Source organism: Xyrauchen texanus, chromosome 21 (genome assembly GCF_025860055.1).
Source record: "Xyrauchen texanus isolate HMW12.3.18 chromosome 21, RBS_HiC_50CHRs, whole genome shotgun sequence".
Classification (NCBI taxonomy): domain Eukaryota; kingdom Metazoa; phylum Chordata; class Actinopteri; order Cypriniformes; family Catostomidae; genus Xyrauchen; species Xyrauchen texanus.
This window is the reverse complement of record NC_068296.1, coordinates 30074569-30091431: the sequence shown is the minus strand read 5'-3', so window position 1 is coordinate 30091431 and position 16863 is coordinate 30074569. Positions and strand designations below refer to the sequence as shown.

Sequence of the window (16863 nt, the reverse complement as noted above, 5' to 3'; positions counted from 1 at the left end):
TGATGAAGAGCATTTGTACTGACATGATCACAGGTAGTATGTATTGTGTAGTAGACATTAATCAGCAGAGATAACGACAAGGCAAATGCACGTCTTTGGTTAATGATATAGTTCACCCAAAAATGAAAATTCCCCTCATTATTTACTCACCTTTATGCCATCCCAGATGTGTATGACATTCTTTCTTCTGCTGAACATAAATATTTTAGAAGAATATTTCAGCTCTGTAGGTGCATACAATGCAAGTGAATGGTGACCAGAACTTTGAAGCCCCAAAAAGCACAAAGTCAGCATAAAAGTTATATCTTTAAATGTCTTCTGAATAAATTCAGTCATTTGGGTGGGAACAGACCAAATATCACTTTTGCACTATAAATCTTGACATCTAAATATAAATCATAATTTCAAGCTCAGTTACACTTTCTAACGCCATCTTGGGCTTTGCGCATGCGTCCACCACTAGGAAGTGTAATTGAGCTTGTAATCATGACTGTGCCTAGAGACTATGATGGTAAAATGTACAGTTAAAAAAATCTATATATTTTGGTATACTGTGTGTTTAATTTAACATTTTATTGTAATAATTCTAATGTGTCCTCGTCCCAACTTTTTTTTCTTTTCTTTTTTTGCGGTAGGACACACATTATGCAGAAAGAATCCAATTATCTCCTTAACAGGGAGATCATTTTGCATGATAACATTTGTACTAGACCAATCATTTCAGCCCTGAAGGCTCAAGACCCTGAAAGCGTTCAGTCGGAATAATGAATGAATCCCGTGATCAGATCACACACACACACACACACACAAAAGCTCCAGGAATAAACTTCAGCTTACTCTAACCACACAGTCCAGCTCCATGACTCTCTTAAAAAAAGCTTTAATCAGTGGAAATAATGGGGAATTATAGAATGGACAAAGACTCAATTCCTCACAGAAGGAAAAGGAGAGACATTTTGCTGTATATAATTGCTCTAGTGATGCTTATATTCGCTGCGGTTAATCTTATTTTCTATGTTGGAAAGACTTTTCAGAGTTCAGCTCCTGCTAGAATACGCCGGGATGTTGGTAAGATGAATTCAATGTGTTGAGAGTTACACAACAGGTTTTTGCTGTGTTTTGAAAGTCAGTAACTGATTTAGCTCAGAACTCATTGATTTGTGAAGTGTAAATGACATGACAATTTGAATTGTTGATCAATGAAGCTCTGTGTTTTTGTGTTGCAGAAAATGTAACCGACTGCATCCCACCGCAATCCTCAGAATTCCCAGAAGGATTTTTCACACTTCAGGAGAGGAAGGATGGAGGAATTCTTATTTATTTCATGATCATTTTTTACATGCTTTTGGCTGTCTCTATTGTCTGTGAAGATTATTTTCTGCCATCTCTTGAAGTCATTAGTGAACGTAAGTGGTAGTTCTGGCATATTTTGTGTGGTAGTATATGTGCAGCGTGGTTTAAACTGGTTTTGGTTGTGGTTTAGGTCTTGGTCTTTCTCAAGATGTCGCTGGTGCCACTTTCATGGCAGCTGGGAGCTCCGCACCTGAACTAGTCACCGCATTTCTGGGTAATCTTTGATTACAATCCTAATCTCAAATAACTCTGACGGTAGGAAAGAAAAATCACAAAAACAGTTTTGCTAAAGCCTTCAGCTTCTCAGATGTTTCTCCTGAGAATAATACTCAAGTAATCTCATGTGTGTCTCCTCTAGAGTTTCAGAAGAGATCCTAAAGGAACATTTCGGGTTCAGTACATGTTTGGATCAATCAAAAGCATTTGTGGCATGATGTTGATTACCACAAAAATGTATTTTGACTCATTTTGATTCTCCTTTTCCATAAATATAGCAAATATCTAGGTTACAGTGAAGCACTTACAATGGAAGTGAATTGGGACAATTGTTGTAGGGTTTAAAGGCAGAATAGTGAATCTTATAATTTTATAAATACACTTACATTCATTCTTCCTTTAAAACTTGTGTATTATTTGAACTGTAAAGTTGTTTAAATGGTTGTTTTTAATCAAATTTGTAAGTGATTTTATCACACTAAAATCATGTTAACACTTCTATTGTTCACGTCTTATGGCTATACATTTAAAAAAGTTAATATTTTAATGTTTACAGATTGGCCCACTCACTTCCATTGTAAGTGCCTCACTGAAACCCAGACTTTTAAAGAAAATGAGGGACAATTAAAAGAAATCCTTATATCATTCTCGAAAATATAATAGAATATGATTATAATAATCATGCAGTAGCATGGTATTATCCTGGTAACACCACAGTGCTTCACAGTGCTTATGTCTCTCTCATCTCTACTGCTTCCTCTCTGACCTCATCATCCTCTTTATAGAACTGACAGTTTCTGTTGTACTTATACTTAATTTCCTTTCATAATAATGTAATGCTATTCTGTGATTAATTTTAGGACCTCAGAGTAGTAATGCGGTAGAACCCTGGTACAATGTTAATGTCAAGATAGTAATACAATGGTTCTGAATGGTACTTTATGTTGAATTTCTATCACTGAAAGAATTTCTAATCACATGTTCCCTTTAGTGTACCTACTTCAAAGGCACTGCCCTGAGTAGGGCATAGGGATGATCACTTTCGATTGGCATTTGAACCGAATCTACTGTAGCACGCGCTGTTAAAGGCACCTCCGCCTAATATTTTTTTTAACATGTACATGATTTAAAAAGAAATGTCACATTGACAAATAATTGATGTTTTAATTCCGGGAACGCGGAGGAGCATAAACAAGCCTGTTATGTCCTCTGTAAAACTATCAGAGCAAAGCTGCGGGTCGGAATTGAAGAATTTGAAGTCCGGTTTTCAGTGTGTAATTGCAGAACCAATGTCCAAAAGCGTTTGTCTGTCGTATACAATAAGGCAGACAACATCCAAGACAAAACAAACAAAAAACTGCAGTGTTGTGTCGGAACTTGCAACGCAGCAGCTATACTCAGCGCCATCTTGAGTCCAATATATTGCCACCATTGTGCCTGTACCAAAGCAATCAAAAATCACTTGCTTAAATGACTGGCGTCCTGTTGCTCTGACCCCCATCATTAGCAAATGCTATGAGAGGTTAATCAGAGATCACATCTGCTCTGTGCTGCCCACCTCTCTGGACCCATTGCAGTTTGCCTACCGCAACAACCGCTCCACTGATGATGCCATTGCATCTACACTACACACTGCTCTCTCCCATCTGGAAAAAAAGAACACATATGTGAGAATGCTGTTTGTAGACTACAGCTCAGCATTCAACACCATAGTGCCCTCCAAGCTTGATGAGAAACTCCGGGCTCTGGGCTTAAACAGCTCGCTATGCAGCTGGATCCTGTACTTCCTGTCAGGCAGACGTTAGGTGGTTAGAATGGGCAGCATCTCGTCGTCATCACTGACCCTCAACACTGGAGCCCCGCAGGGCTGTGTTATCAGCCCACTCCTGTATTCCCTGTACACACATGACTATGTGACAACACATAGCTCCAATGCCAACATTAAGTTTGCTGACGATACGACAGTGGTAGTTCTGAACACTTACAATGATGAAACACGTTGGTGTCAGGAGCACAACCTCTCCCTCAATGTCAGTAAGACCAAGGAGCTTGTTGTGGACTTCAGGAGGAAAGACAGAGGACACAGCTCCATCACCATTAATGGAGCACCGGTGGAGAGAGTCAGCAGCTTCAAGTTCCTCGGTGTCCACATTACTGAGGAACTCACATGGTCCGTCCACACTGAGGCCGTTGTGAAGAAGGCTCACCAGCACCTCTTCTTCCTGAGACGGCTGAGGAAGTTTGGAATGAACCACCACATCCTCACACGGTTCTACACCAGCACTGTTGAGAGCATCCTGACTGGCTGCATCACCGCCTGGTACGGAAATAGCACCGCCCACAACTGCAAAGCCCTGCAAAGGGTGGTGCGAACTGCCAGGAACATCATCGGAGGTGAGCTTCCCTCCCTCCAGGACATCTATACCAGGTGCTGTGTGAAAAAAGCTCTGAGGATCATCAGAGACTCCAGCCACCCGAGCCATGCGTTGCTCTCACTGCTACCATCAGACAGGCGGTATCGCAGCATCAGGACCCGCAACAGACGACTACATGACAGCTTCTTCCCCCAAGCAATCAGACTTTTGAACACTTGATCACTCACGATCAATATACATCAGCACTGCACTTTATTAATCTTATTATCTCACACTGGACTGTCATAATTATATTCTATTCACAATACAACTATTGTATGTATATTTTTTTATATACTTTTTTTTTATTATTTATTGTATGTGTATTCTATATTGTGTGTATTGTTTACTGTACATTGTATGTCTCGTCACTGTCATGACTTCTATGTTGCTCGGAACTGCACACAAGACTTTCACCTACTGTTGCACTTGTGTACATGGTAGTGTGACAATAAAGTGATTTGGTTTGATTTGATAATGTGAGATTATTAAGAGTTTTGAATTTGGTTTAACTGAATCTTTTTAAGTCACCACCTGCGCCACTGCTGCCCCCCTCCTGTGCACGCCACTGTTGAGATTTACTGTGATTTCAAAGTCAGAAATCTCAATGTGAACTCAAAAATTTCTCATCAAATGTTTCCAAGAGCTTATGATCTGAGCTATGCTATCAAAATTAATTTATAGCTCTATACTGTATGTCAACAATTGACTTATTTGTGTCTGTTTTTATTTCTCCAAATAGGAGAAACATCTGAAAATAGTTACTTCTAAGAAACATTTGAGAAATTGAGTTGTTGAAAGAGCAACCTCTGAGCAATAAAATGTTCCTCTCGGACATTCAACAAATATTCTAAGCAACAGCAGAGGGTCATCACTTAGAATAATGTTCAATGTTTATTTCACATCAGGTGTGTTTGTGACAAAAGGAGATATAGGCGTGAGCACAATCATGGGATCTGCTGTGTACAACCTTCTGTGCATCTGTGCAGCGTGTGGACTCTTAACCTCTGCGGTATGTGACATTTTCAGCTGGATTGCCCAACACACATGCTCATTATTTACACGCTGTAAGCCAAGTGTTCTCTGCATGTTTATAGTGCTGATAGATTTGTTTGTTTGTGTTTTACTCTGTTCAGGTGTGTCGTCTCACCTGTTGGCCATTATTCAGGGACTGTCTTGCATATGCCATCAGTGTAGCCGCTGTGATTGCTATAATCTCAGATAACAGGGTTTACTGGTGAGTCCCCATTTACCCTTTTATTCCACAAAACATATCTAATTTTCTATTAAGGCCAGTGTTAAACACATTTTTTTAAAATAAAATATAGATTCCAAATAGAATAAAATATCAAAAGAGCCAACCCCAAAATCTCTATGGTATTCTGCTCTCTAGATATGGCTCGGATCTCTAATTCACTGTAATGTTTTTCCCCATTTCATTTTCTTTAACTTGAATCCCTTCAAAAAAGAATTACACACCTCTCTCAGGAAGCCGCATGATTTGAGGTACATTCATGTCTGTAGCACAAATGGTGTGGGTTGGCAGTGTTAATCTCGTCAACACAATTATAGACGAAAGTGTTTGTTGCCAAAGGGATTTTGGATTTTCTTAAAGATATCAAGATGAAAAGACACACAAAAAAAATTATATTGCAAGATATTAACAATGCACTAACACAGTTTTTATTTGTATTTCCTCACTTAATCAGCATGGGCTGAACACCTCTACTAAGAACTCTACAAACAGATAAACTACCTCACTCAAACACAGACAATGAAGCAAATGAACAGGTGCACTTGAACTTAGTTACACTAGTCAGAATGTAAAACTTGGTTTATAAATATGTAGTTTCCTTAAAAATGCAATAAACTGTATAAACATGAGGTTAACAGAGTAACTTAAAGTAGCTAATAATTCAGTAAATTCATTATATGCTTATATTTCAGGAGCTCAGGTTTCAGGACAGTTGTTTAATTTGACATATTAAACATATAAATAATATTAGAATACTTGGTTTAAGCTTGGTCTGTTATAGTAACATTTTGCACATTATTGTCAACTACAATTTAGTTTTTTGTTGTCAACTACATTTACGTAGGTGTAATTTTAGTCAGAGGAAAATTGACAAAATTTATGAATATGACATGATGTAATATTGATTGAATTTAAAGGACATTTACATCAAAAGACATAATATTACTAATATAAAATATAAACTGAAAATGAACACTAGTTCTGTGCTAAAGTTAAGGCTTAATGCTGCATTCCATCCAAAGTCAGATATGGGATATTCCTTCTTGATATCAAATCTCCGACCATAAAGGGATTCCTTTGCCAGATACTCGGAATATGAAGTGTTTAAACTGCAATGCTCCCGTTAGCTTAGCTGGTGTTTGACTGCCACCAGAGATGTCTTCCAGGAACCCAATTGGTAAACATTGGTGAAGCAATAGCATATGTGCTGCAGGTGTACGATTATCAAAAGAGAGTATAATTTACCATGTTTTGAACACCTCTCTCTGCAATCATTTGTTGCTTTATTATCATGTAATGTAGTAACTTTGACTTATTGATCAATATTAATTAATAAAAATGAATGTTTATCACTATCTTTGTACATCTAGCCAGTTACATCTCTGCGAAATCGGAGCTGAAGATTTCCCCACGAGTTTTCAAGTTGGAAATTCAATTTCACGTGCCGTTCCATTGCACTTTTCCTAGTAGGATTTTGGAAATTCCGACTTTCTGAGTTGAATAGAATGCAGCGTAATACTAAATATGACCAGTGATTGGACACAGCAAGTGTGCCCATCTCTTTGGTGTTCAGTTATTCAATCTATAGACCAGCAAACAGACTAAAATCTCCCGTAAATGTTTGTTTTCAGGTATGACGGCGCATGTCTTCTACTGGTGTATGGTGTTTATGTGGTGGTGCTGTGTTTCGATCTAAAGATCAGTGAGTATGTAATCCAGAGGTTCAGTCCCTGCTGTACATGTCTTATTAAGAGGTCACAGGAGCGCGGCGAACACCAGCAGCTTTTAGGGTGGAGTGACGACAGCAGCCTCAGAGTGCACCGGCGTTCCCGAGCCGATAGCGGAATCTTCCAGAATGATTCTGGATATTCTCACCTCTCTCTCAGTCTGCACGGCCTAAATGAAATAACCGAAGGTAGAGTGATTTCATATTCTCATATTCTCAAACTCACTCATAGTGACACGCACACAGGACTTGTTCTTGCATTCCGTCTGCATTATTTTTTTATTGTTTATTTATACGTGCGTCAGACTTACATTTTGGGCATCTCGGTGTTTTGACACCTCTATGTTTTTCAGTGTCTAACGCCATGAGCATTGCATTTTTAAGATGGCGTGCCAAGTTTAAAACGTTTCACATTACAATTGGCTGTTTTCCTTTGCTTTCCATTTAAGTCAAAAGAAATTGCGCAAGAGTTTGATGCTGTGAAGGGGACATTCAAACAGTCTGCACTTTTGCAATTGTTGGTTTGTGTACATATATACAGTATGTACAAATGTCAGTATGCACCTTACATCTTTCCGTCACATCTCACTGTTTTCACAGCATCTCATGCCACGAGCGTTGCATTTCTTAGGCCACGTCCACACTAATCCATTTAAGTTTGAAACCTCTGTTTTCTTTTTCCTAACATCATAATTTTCCAAAGTATGCAGGTGTGGAGAATGTTTTCAAAAGTCTCCATTTTCGGTGGAGGAAAACACTGTTCCAGTGTGAATGAGAAGGCAAAACGTATGTAACCCTGCAGCCTTGTGTGTCATACATTGCCTCTTACAGAACAGAAAACCGTGTTTACGATGCCAGAACATGACCTGAAGCGGATCCTTTGGGTTCTGTCCCTGCCTGCCATACTGCTGTTGTATCTGACTATACCTGACTGCAGGAAAGGCTTCTGGAAGAAATTCTACATGATCACATTTCTGATGTCTGCAGTCTGGATCTCTGCATTCACCTACGTTCTAGTGTGGATGGTCACAGTTGTCGGTAAGTCATCACTGTTTCAAGTCATCATTGGTTCATTTTCGAGTCAGTGCAAAACGATTCTCAATGCAACTTTTCCAGTTTTGCATTTTTTCAACAATGGTGTAAGCCTAAACATCTTTTCCAATATAACATGCGATAGACCCAATTATTTATTTTTCTCTTTCAAAAGCATCTTGAAGTGTTTAGAAGCATTTGCTTGTTAATAAAAAAAACAGTAGCATATATTTGTTTTAAAGTCCTAAATCATCGCGATGCATCTTAGAATGACTCTTCATCCAGCTGAATCACATATGACGGTGTTTTGAATGGGTCACACACAGGGAGGTCACATGCACCTCGCCTTCATTCCTAAAATTCTAGTTATGTGCCCTGAAGGACTATGATGCCGTGGACTCAGCGCTCACTTAGCAGTCTCGAGTCAGTCATTGGTGGATTACAGAATCCCAGTGGGCCCGTGAGAGAGCATGTGATACAGGGGCATATAATACGATTATTATCCTGCAAGTTGTCACACATTTTCACATGAGTGCCGTAGAGCAAGTGGTGCTGTAAAAGGCTTGTGATCTGCTGAGCAGGTACTGAGAAAGAGAAACTACTTAAGAGTGCCCGACCCCTGAGGACACAGATGTTTCGCAACCTCCTGTCACTGTATAGCAATGTTTCCCAGAGAGTTCTGTTTTTGCAGCAGGAGATTAAAAGTTGTACCCACTGTTTTTTGACCAATCACTGGGCAGCACCATCATGATTCCATTGCTGCTTGACAGTTTTCTGGTTCCAATTTCCATAAGATGCAATGACATTTTTTTATTTTACACACATATTTTACACTTAAAAAAATACGCCGATGCAAGTGAAAACACTGGAGACTGAAAAACGAAAACAGGCTTCTGTTATGAATCGTGGAACATTTCTGCGTTCAGTTAAAATGTGCATTTGTTAATTGTATTTTATAAATTAACTATTAATCAAGAATAAATGCTGTAAAAATTAGAGCTGTCAGAATTAATGTGTTTACACATGCAATTAATTAAAAAGTTTAAAGCGTTTATTATTATTTTATTTTTTTCTTAATTGCAATTAGCGCATTTACCATTAATAAAGCATAAACCAGCAAAAACACTTGTTGGAAGGGTGGAACTTTTGTAATGTGTCCACCTGGAGTCATTAAACCGTAACACTATTTGATGTACAAAACAAGCCCAGATGAAACTTGTGATAGATTTCAAGTATATTCCTATGTGAGGCACTTTTTAATTACCACAGAAGGACACTCTTTTTGTGACACTTCAAAATCTGCGATTAATCATTATTAACTATAAAATAAATATGTGATTAATCGTGATTAAAAAGAATTATCAACTGACAGCAATAGTAACACTATATTGTTCAGTGTTACAGACAGGGCTAAAGCTAGGGAATTCTGGGACCATGAAGAGTGCTATGTAACCTATCTACATACAATTTTGAAATATTATAAATATTGATTCAAATAATGTAAATGAAATAAATAACAGTTTTCTTGAACAGTCGGAATTGGTCGGAAAAAAAAAAAAAGCAAAATAACCATGGCATTCTTATTAAATTAGAAAAGATTTTATTATCATGTTTTGCAGTAGACAAATTTTGCTCTTTGGAATAATTTGAACCTTTGACCATACAGCACCTGGGTTGCTCAGCAAGTATTGACACTGACTATCACACCTGGAGTTGCGAGTTCGAATCCAGGGTGTGCCGAGTGAATCCAGCCAGGTCTCCTAAGCAACCAAATTGGCCTGGTAAAGTCACATGGGATAACCTCCTCATGGCCACTATAATGTGGTTCTTGCTCTCGGTTGGGTGCGTGGTGAGTTGTGCGTGAATGTCACGGAGAATAGTGTGAAGCCTCCACACGTGCTACGTCTCCGCGGTAACACGCTCAGCAAGCCACGTGATAAGATGCGTGGACTGACGGTCTCAGATGCAGAGGCAACTGAGATTTATCCTCTGCCACCCGGATTGAGGCGAGTCACTACGCCACCACAAGGACTTAGAGCACATTGGGAATTGGGCATTCCAAATTGGGGAGAAAAAGTGAAAGAAAAAAAAAGATAAACGGAAATGTGTAAAATAAGATCAGAGAAATAAATACAACCAATGGAATAAAAAGCTCTTTAAGTCTTTCAGGTGTCTGACTGCAGTAACAAGTATTTCAGTAAATTCAAGTAAACACTATTAATATTTAAAGCTACTGAAGTTATCCAGCCAAAGGCAGAATGTTGTTTCCTCTTTTCCTTGATGATATCGTTGTCTAAAATTGAGCTCAGGTGCATCCTGTTTCCACTGATCATCCTTGAGATGTTTCTACAACTTGATTGGAGTCCACCTGTGGTAAATTCAGTTGATTGGACATGATTTGGAAAGGCACACACCTGTCTATATAAGGTCCCACAGTTAACAGTTCATGTCAGAGCACAAACCAAGCCATGAAGTCCAAGGAATTGTTTGAAGACCTCTGAGACAGGATTGTATCGAGGCACAGATCTGGGGAAGGGTACAGAAAAATGTCTGCAGCATTGAAGGTCCCAATGAGCAGAGTGGCCTCCATCATCCTTAAATGGAAGAAGTTTGGAACCACGGGACTCTTACTAGAGCTGGCTGCCCGGCCAAACTGAGAGATCGGGGGAGAAGGGTCTTAGTCAGGGAGGCGACCAAGAACCCGATGGTTACTCTGACAGAGCTCCAGAGTTTCTCTGTGGAGAGAGGAGAAACTTCCAGAAGAACAACCATCTCTGCAGCACTCCACCAATCAGGCCTGTATGGTAGAATGGCCAGACACAAGCCACTCCTCAGTAAAAGGAACATGACAGCCCGTCTGGAGTTTGCCAAAAGGCACCTGAAGGACTCTGACCATGACAAACAAAATTCTCTGGTCTGATGAAACAAAGATTTTTAGCCTGAATGGCAAGCGTCATGTCTGGAGGAAACCAGGCACCGCTCATCACCTGGCCAATACCATCCCTACAGTGAAGCATGGTGGTGGCAGCATCATGCTGTGGGGATATTTTTCAGTGGCAGGAACTGGAAGACTAGTCAAGATGGAGGGAAAGATGAATGCAGCAATAATCAGAGACATCCTTGATGAAAACCTGCTCCAGAGTGCTCTGGGGCGAAGGTTCATCTTCCAACAGGACAATGACCCTTAGCACACAGCCAAGATAACAAAGGAGTGGCTATGAGACAACTCTGTCCTTGAGTGGCCCAGCCAGAGCCCAGATTTGAACCTGATTGAACATCTCTGGAGAGATCTGAAAATGGCTGTGCACTGACGCTCCCCATCAAACCTGATGGAGCTTGAGAGGTCCTGCAACGAAGAATGGGAGAAACTGCCCAAAAATAGGTGTGCCAAGCTTGTAGCATCATACACAAAAAGACAACGAAATTGGTGCCAAAGGTGCTTCAACAAAGTATTGAGCAAAGGTGTGAATACTTATGTACATGCGATTTGTTTTTTTTTTTAATACATTTACATTATACAACTTCTTTCATGTTGTCATTATGGGGTATTGTTTGTAGAATTGAGGAAAATAATTAATTTAATCAATTTTGGAATAAGGCTGTAACATAAAATGTGGCAAAAGTGGAGCGCTGTGAATACTTTCAGGATGCATTGTGTGTACAAGTGTTCATGTTGTTCATGATACCTAATGCATTTAATAATGTTTACAAATAAAACCTTATTGTAAAGTGTTACTTGTTTTTGTAAATAAACATGCACTAGACAGATGTTTTGGATCATTGCAATGTTTTTTCCTATGTGATTGTGTTTATTGCATTAATGAGAGCTGTATGATGTGCACATCCCTAATGCGCATGTTTTGTTCATTCAGGTGAGACACTGGGCATCCCTGATACAGTAATGGGAATGACTCTTCTTGCAGCGGGAACCAGCATCCCAGACACTGTTGCGAGTGTTATGGTGGCTCGTGAGGGTAAAGAAACCTTAAATGTTCAAAACTTTCTAGGGCAAACCGTGCTCAATTGGCAAACAATTTCAACAGTATTAAATTATTAAAGTGTATAAAAAGTCCTCTGTGTCTCTCTCCCAGGTAAAGGTGACATGGCTATGTCCAACATTGTTGGTTCGAATGTGTTTGACATGTTGTGTCTCGGTCTGCCGTGGTTCATCAAGACTGTGTTTGTGGACACTGAATCTCCAGTGGAGGTGAACAGCTCAGGTCTGGTCTTCATGTCCTGTACATTGCTTCTCTCCATCATCTTCATCTTCTTGGCTGTTCACATTAATGGCTGGAAATTGGACTGGAAACTGGGCCTGGTGTCACTGGTCTGCTACATCCTCTTTGCCACATTGTCAATCTTGTATGAGCTTGGTATCATCGGGAACAATCCCATCCGAGCCTGTGCTGACTAACAGATCACTCCACTCCACAGGAACTCTTAATTTTGTGCAGTTTGTCAATTACATGTTTAGTGAAGGGTGACAAACATAGCTGGAAAATAGCCAGTGGTCTGTGTTGTGTTTTTTTTTTGTCACCTATCAGGCTTTCAGTATACGGTATCTTCTGAGGAGAGTCAATGTTCATGTGAGTACACACTTCGATAACATTTGTTTTTTTTATAGACCTTAGTCAGGGTGGATTGTTTAATTTGATGTGAATGAAAATGAGGCTGACCTCAATAAACTAACTAAGGTCTGAATAAACTTCAGTGATTCTGTCACAAGTGACACTTTGAACTCACTTTTTTTAATATATTTTGTTTTAACAAATATTGCCTACATACAGGGGCAAGAAAAAAAAACATGTGAACACTTATTAGCTGTTTTTTTGCATTTAGTCATAAAAATTATCTCATCTACATCAAAGTCACAAGTATAGACAAAACATAATGTGGTTAAGCTAACAACACACAATCAATTATAATCTTTATTGAACACATACCATTACAGATGTACAGTGCTGTAGGAAAAAGTCAGTGAACCCCAGGATTTAATAACTGGCCAATCCTCCTTTGGCAGCAATAACCTCAACCAAGCATTTGAAGCAGTTCCAGTCAGAAGGAATTTTGGACCATTAGTCCTTACAGAACTACTTCAGCTCAGCCATATTCGTATGCTATCTGGTGTGAACAGCTCTCTTGAGGTCATTCCACAGCATATCTATTGGGTTAAGGTCTGGACTCTGACTGGGGCACTCCAAAAGGTGGATTTTCTTTTTTGAAGCCATTCTGCTGCTGTATCACCCAACTTATACTGAGCTTCAGCTGGCTCACAGCCACCCTGGAAATATCCTGTAGATTATCTTGATAAACTTGGGAATTCATTTTTTCCTTGATGATGGCAAGTGGTCAAGGCCCCAAAGCAGCACAAAGTCATCGTGCTCCCTCCACCGTATTTCGCCATCGGGATGATGTTTTCATATTGGTAGGCAATGCCCTTTTTGCTCCATATGTAGTGCTGCGTGTTCTTACCAAACAATTCAACCCTATTTTCATCAGTCCGCAAAATGTTGTGGAGTGTTAAGATGGTCTTTGGCAAACTTTTGTTTTTGTTGCAAAGCAGCAGCTTCCTTCGTTTTGTACAGCCATGGGCACCATGCTTTTTAAGACTCATGAATAGAAATGTCAACCAGTTCCAATGATTCCTTCATTTCTTGAGCTTACACTCTAGGTTTCTTTTTTTTTACCTCAAAGGGCACACTGCAGAATGCTCAATGAGTCATCTTGGCTGGATGGCCACTTCTAGGGAGAATAGCCACAGTACTAAATCGTCTTTATTTCTAGACAATTTGTCTAACTGTGGACAGATCAATATCTAAGCTCTTCGAAATAAATTTGTAACTCTTTCCAGCTTTAGGCAAATCAACAATTCATCATTTGAGTTATATGTCTTCTGAGATTTTTCTTTTAAGAGTCATGGTTCACGTCAGCAGATGCTTTTTGTGAATAGAAAAAGCACTCAAACATTTTGAGTTTGCTAAGTCAAAGTAGCTCTAACCCACACCTTCAATCTAGTTTCAGTAATTGGATGCCAACTCCTGACTCTAATTATCTTTTTGTCCTCTTTAGCCCAGGGATTCACACATTTATTCCAAAGTACTGTTAATGTTTAATGGTATGTTTTCAAAAAGGACATGAAATATACATTTGAAGAAGTTTACACACATTTAGGTTAGAGTCATTAATACACTAACCACTCCACAGATTTCATATTAGCAAACTATGGGTTTGGCAAGTCATTTAGGACATTTACTTTGGGCATGACAATAATTTTCCAACAAATGTTTACAGACAGATTGTTTAGCTTTTAATTGACTATCACAATTCCAGTGGGTCAGAAGTTTACATACAGTAAGTTAACTGTGCCTTTAAGCAGCTTTAATTAAATTAAGCCTAATTTAGCTTCTGATAGGCTAATTGGAGTCAATTGGAGGTGTACCTGTAGATGTATTTTAAGGCCTACCTTCTAACTCAGTGCCTCTTTGCTTGACATCATGGAAAAATCTGAATAAATCAGCAAAGACAACAATTTGGACATTTGGTCTACATATGATCTGGTTCATACTTGGGAGCAATTTCCAAATGCCTGAAAGGTACCACGTTCATCTGTACAAACAATAGTACGCAAGTATAAACACCTCTGGACCATGCAGCCATCATACCGCTCAGGAAGGAGATGCATCCTGTCTCCTAGAGATGAACGTAGTTTGGTGTGAAAAGTTCAAATCAATCCCAGAACAACAGCAAAAGACTTTGAGAAGAAGCTGGAGACAAGTGTAGACAAGTATCTACAGGTGAAACTCGAAAAATTAGAATATCGTGCAAAAGTTCATTAATTTCAGTAATTCAACTTAAAAGGTGAAACTAATATATTATATAGACTCATTACAAGCAAAGTAAGATATTTCAAGCCTTTATTTGATATAATTTTTATGATTATGGCTTATAGCTTATGAAAACCCCAAATTCAGAATCTCAGAAAATTAGAATATTGTGAAAAGGTTCAGTATTGTAGGCTCAAAGTGTCACACTCTAATCAGCTAAACACCTGCAAAGGGTTCCTGAGCCTTTAAATGGTCTCTCAGTCTGGTTCAGTTGAATTCACAATCACGGGGAAGACTGCTGACCTGACAGTTGTGCAGAAAACCATCATTGACACCCTCCACAAGGAGGGAAAGCCTCAAAAGGTAATTGCAAAAGAAGTTGGATGTTCTCAAAGTGCTGTATCAAAGCACATTAATAGAAAGTTAAGTGGAAGGGAAAAGTGTGGAAGAAAAAGGTGCACAAGCAGCAGGGATGACCGTAGCCTGGAGAGGATTGTCAGGAAAAGGCCATTCAAATGTGTGGGGAGCTTCACAAGGAGCGGACTGAGGCTGGAGTTACTGCATCAAGAGCCACCACACACAGGCGGGTCCTGGACATGAGCTTCAAATGTCAAGCGTCTTACCTGGGCTAAAGAAAAAAAGAACTGGTCTGTTGCTCAGTGGTCCAAAGTCCTCTTTTCTGATGAGAGCAAATTTTGCATATCATTTGGAAACCAAGGTCCCAGAGTCTGGAGGAAGAATGGAGAGGCACACAATCCAAGATGCTTGAAGTCCAGTGTGAAGTTTCCACAGTCTGTGTTGGTTTGGGGAGCCATGTCATCGCTGGTGTTGGTCCACTGTGCTTTATTAAGTCCAGAGTCAACGCAGCCGTCTACGGGACATTTTAGAGCACTTCATGCTTCCTTCAGCAGACAAGCTTTATGGAGATGCTGACTTCATTTTCCAGCAGGACTTGGCACCTGCCCACACTGCCAAAAGTACCAAAACCTGGTTCAATGACCATGGTATTACTGTGCTTGATTGGCCAGCAAACTCGCCTGACCTGAACCCCATAGAGAATCTATGGGGCATTGCTAAGAGAAAGATGAGAGACATGAGACCAAACAATGCAGAAGAGCTGAAGGCCGCTATTGAAGCATCTTGGTCTTCCATAACACCTCAGCAGTGCCACAGGCTGATAGCATCCATGCCACGCCGCATTGAGGCAGTAATTAATGCAAAAGGGGCCCAAACCAAGTACTGAGTACATATGCATGATTATACTTTTCAGAGGGCTGACATTTCTGTATTTAAAATCCTTTTTTTTATTGATTTCATGTAATATTCTAATTTTCTGAGATTCTGAATTTGGGGTTTTCATAAGCTGTAAGCCATAATCATCAAACTTATATCAAATAAAGGCTTGAAATATCTTACTTTGCTTGTAATGAGTCTATATAATATATTAGTTTCACCTTTTAAGTTGAATTACTGAAATTAATGAACTTTTGCACGATATTCTAATTTTTCGAGTTACACCTGTATATCCACAGTAAAACAAGTCCTATATCGACATAACATGAAAGGCTCATCAACAAGAAAGTAACTAATGCTCCAAAGCGCCATAAAAAAAAGCCAGACATGGGGACAAAGATCTTGTCCTCTGGTCTGATGAAACAAAAATGTAACCGTTTTGCCATTATGATCATCGTTATGTTTGAAGGAGAGAGGATGAGGCTTGCAAGCCAAAGAACACCATCCCAACCATGAAGCATGCGGGATGCAGCATCATGTTGTGGGGGTACTTTGCTGCAGAAGGGCCTAGTGCATTTCACAAAATAGATGGCATCATAAGGAAAATTGTTTGAATATATTAAAGTAACCTCTCAAGACATCAGCCAGGGAGTTAAAGCTTGGTCACAAATGGGTCTTCTAAATGGACAACGACCCCAAGCATACCTCCAAAGTTGTGGAAAAATGGCTTAAGGACAACAAAGTCAAGGTTTTGGAGTGGCCATCATAAAGCCCTGACCAGTTCTGACAAAAGGAATGGGCAAAAATTCC

The 16863-nt window shown here is 39.5% G+C and overlaps 1 protein-coding gene across 1 annotated transcript; it reads left to right on the top strand.

Annotated features, from left to right (window-relative positions):
* Positions 1-237: 237 nt before the first annotated feature.
* LOC127661706 (sodium/potassium/calcium exchanger 5) lies at positions 238-14835 on the top strand. The gene is made up of 9 exons (XM_052152541.1): positions 238-1068; positions 1227-1406; positions 1484-1567; positions 4892-4995; positions 5120-5220; positions 6870-7153; positions 7796-8002; positions 11869-11970; positions 12088-14835. The coding sequence occupies exons 1-9, from the start codon at positions 897-899 to the stop codon at positions 12408-12410; spliced, it is 1557 nt and encodes a 518-aa protein (XP_052008501.1). The 5' UTR covers positions 238-896; the 3' UTR covers positions 12411-14835.
* Positions 14836-16863: the final 2028 nt, after the last annotated feature.

Bases quoted from the DNA above. Each gene is read 5' to 3' on its own strand.
- LOC127661706 (XM_052152541.1), top strand. From the start codon at position 897: ATGGGGAATTATAGAATGGACAAAGACTCAATTCCTCACAGAAGGAAA. The intron at 1,568-4,891 runs GTAATCTTTGAT...ATTTCACATCAG, and splicing joins ACTAGTCACCGCATTTCTGG to GTGTGTTTGTGACAAAAGGA. The intron at 11,971-12,087 runs GTAAAGAAACCT...TCTCTCTCCCAG, and splicing joins TGTTATGGTGGCTCGTGAGG to GTAAAGGTGACATGGCTATG.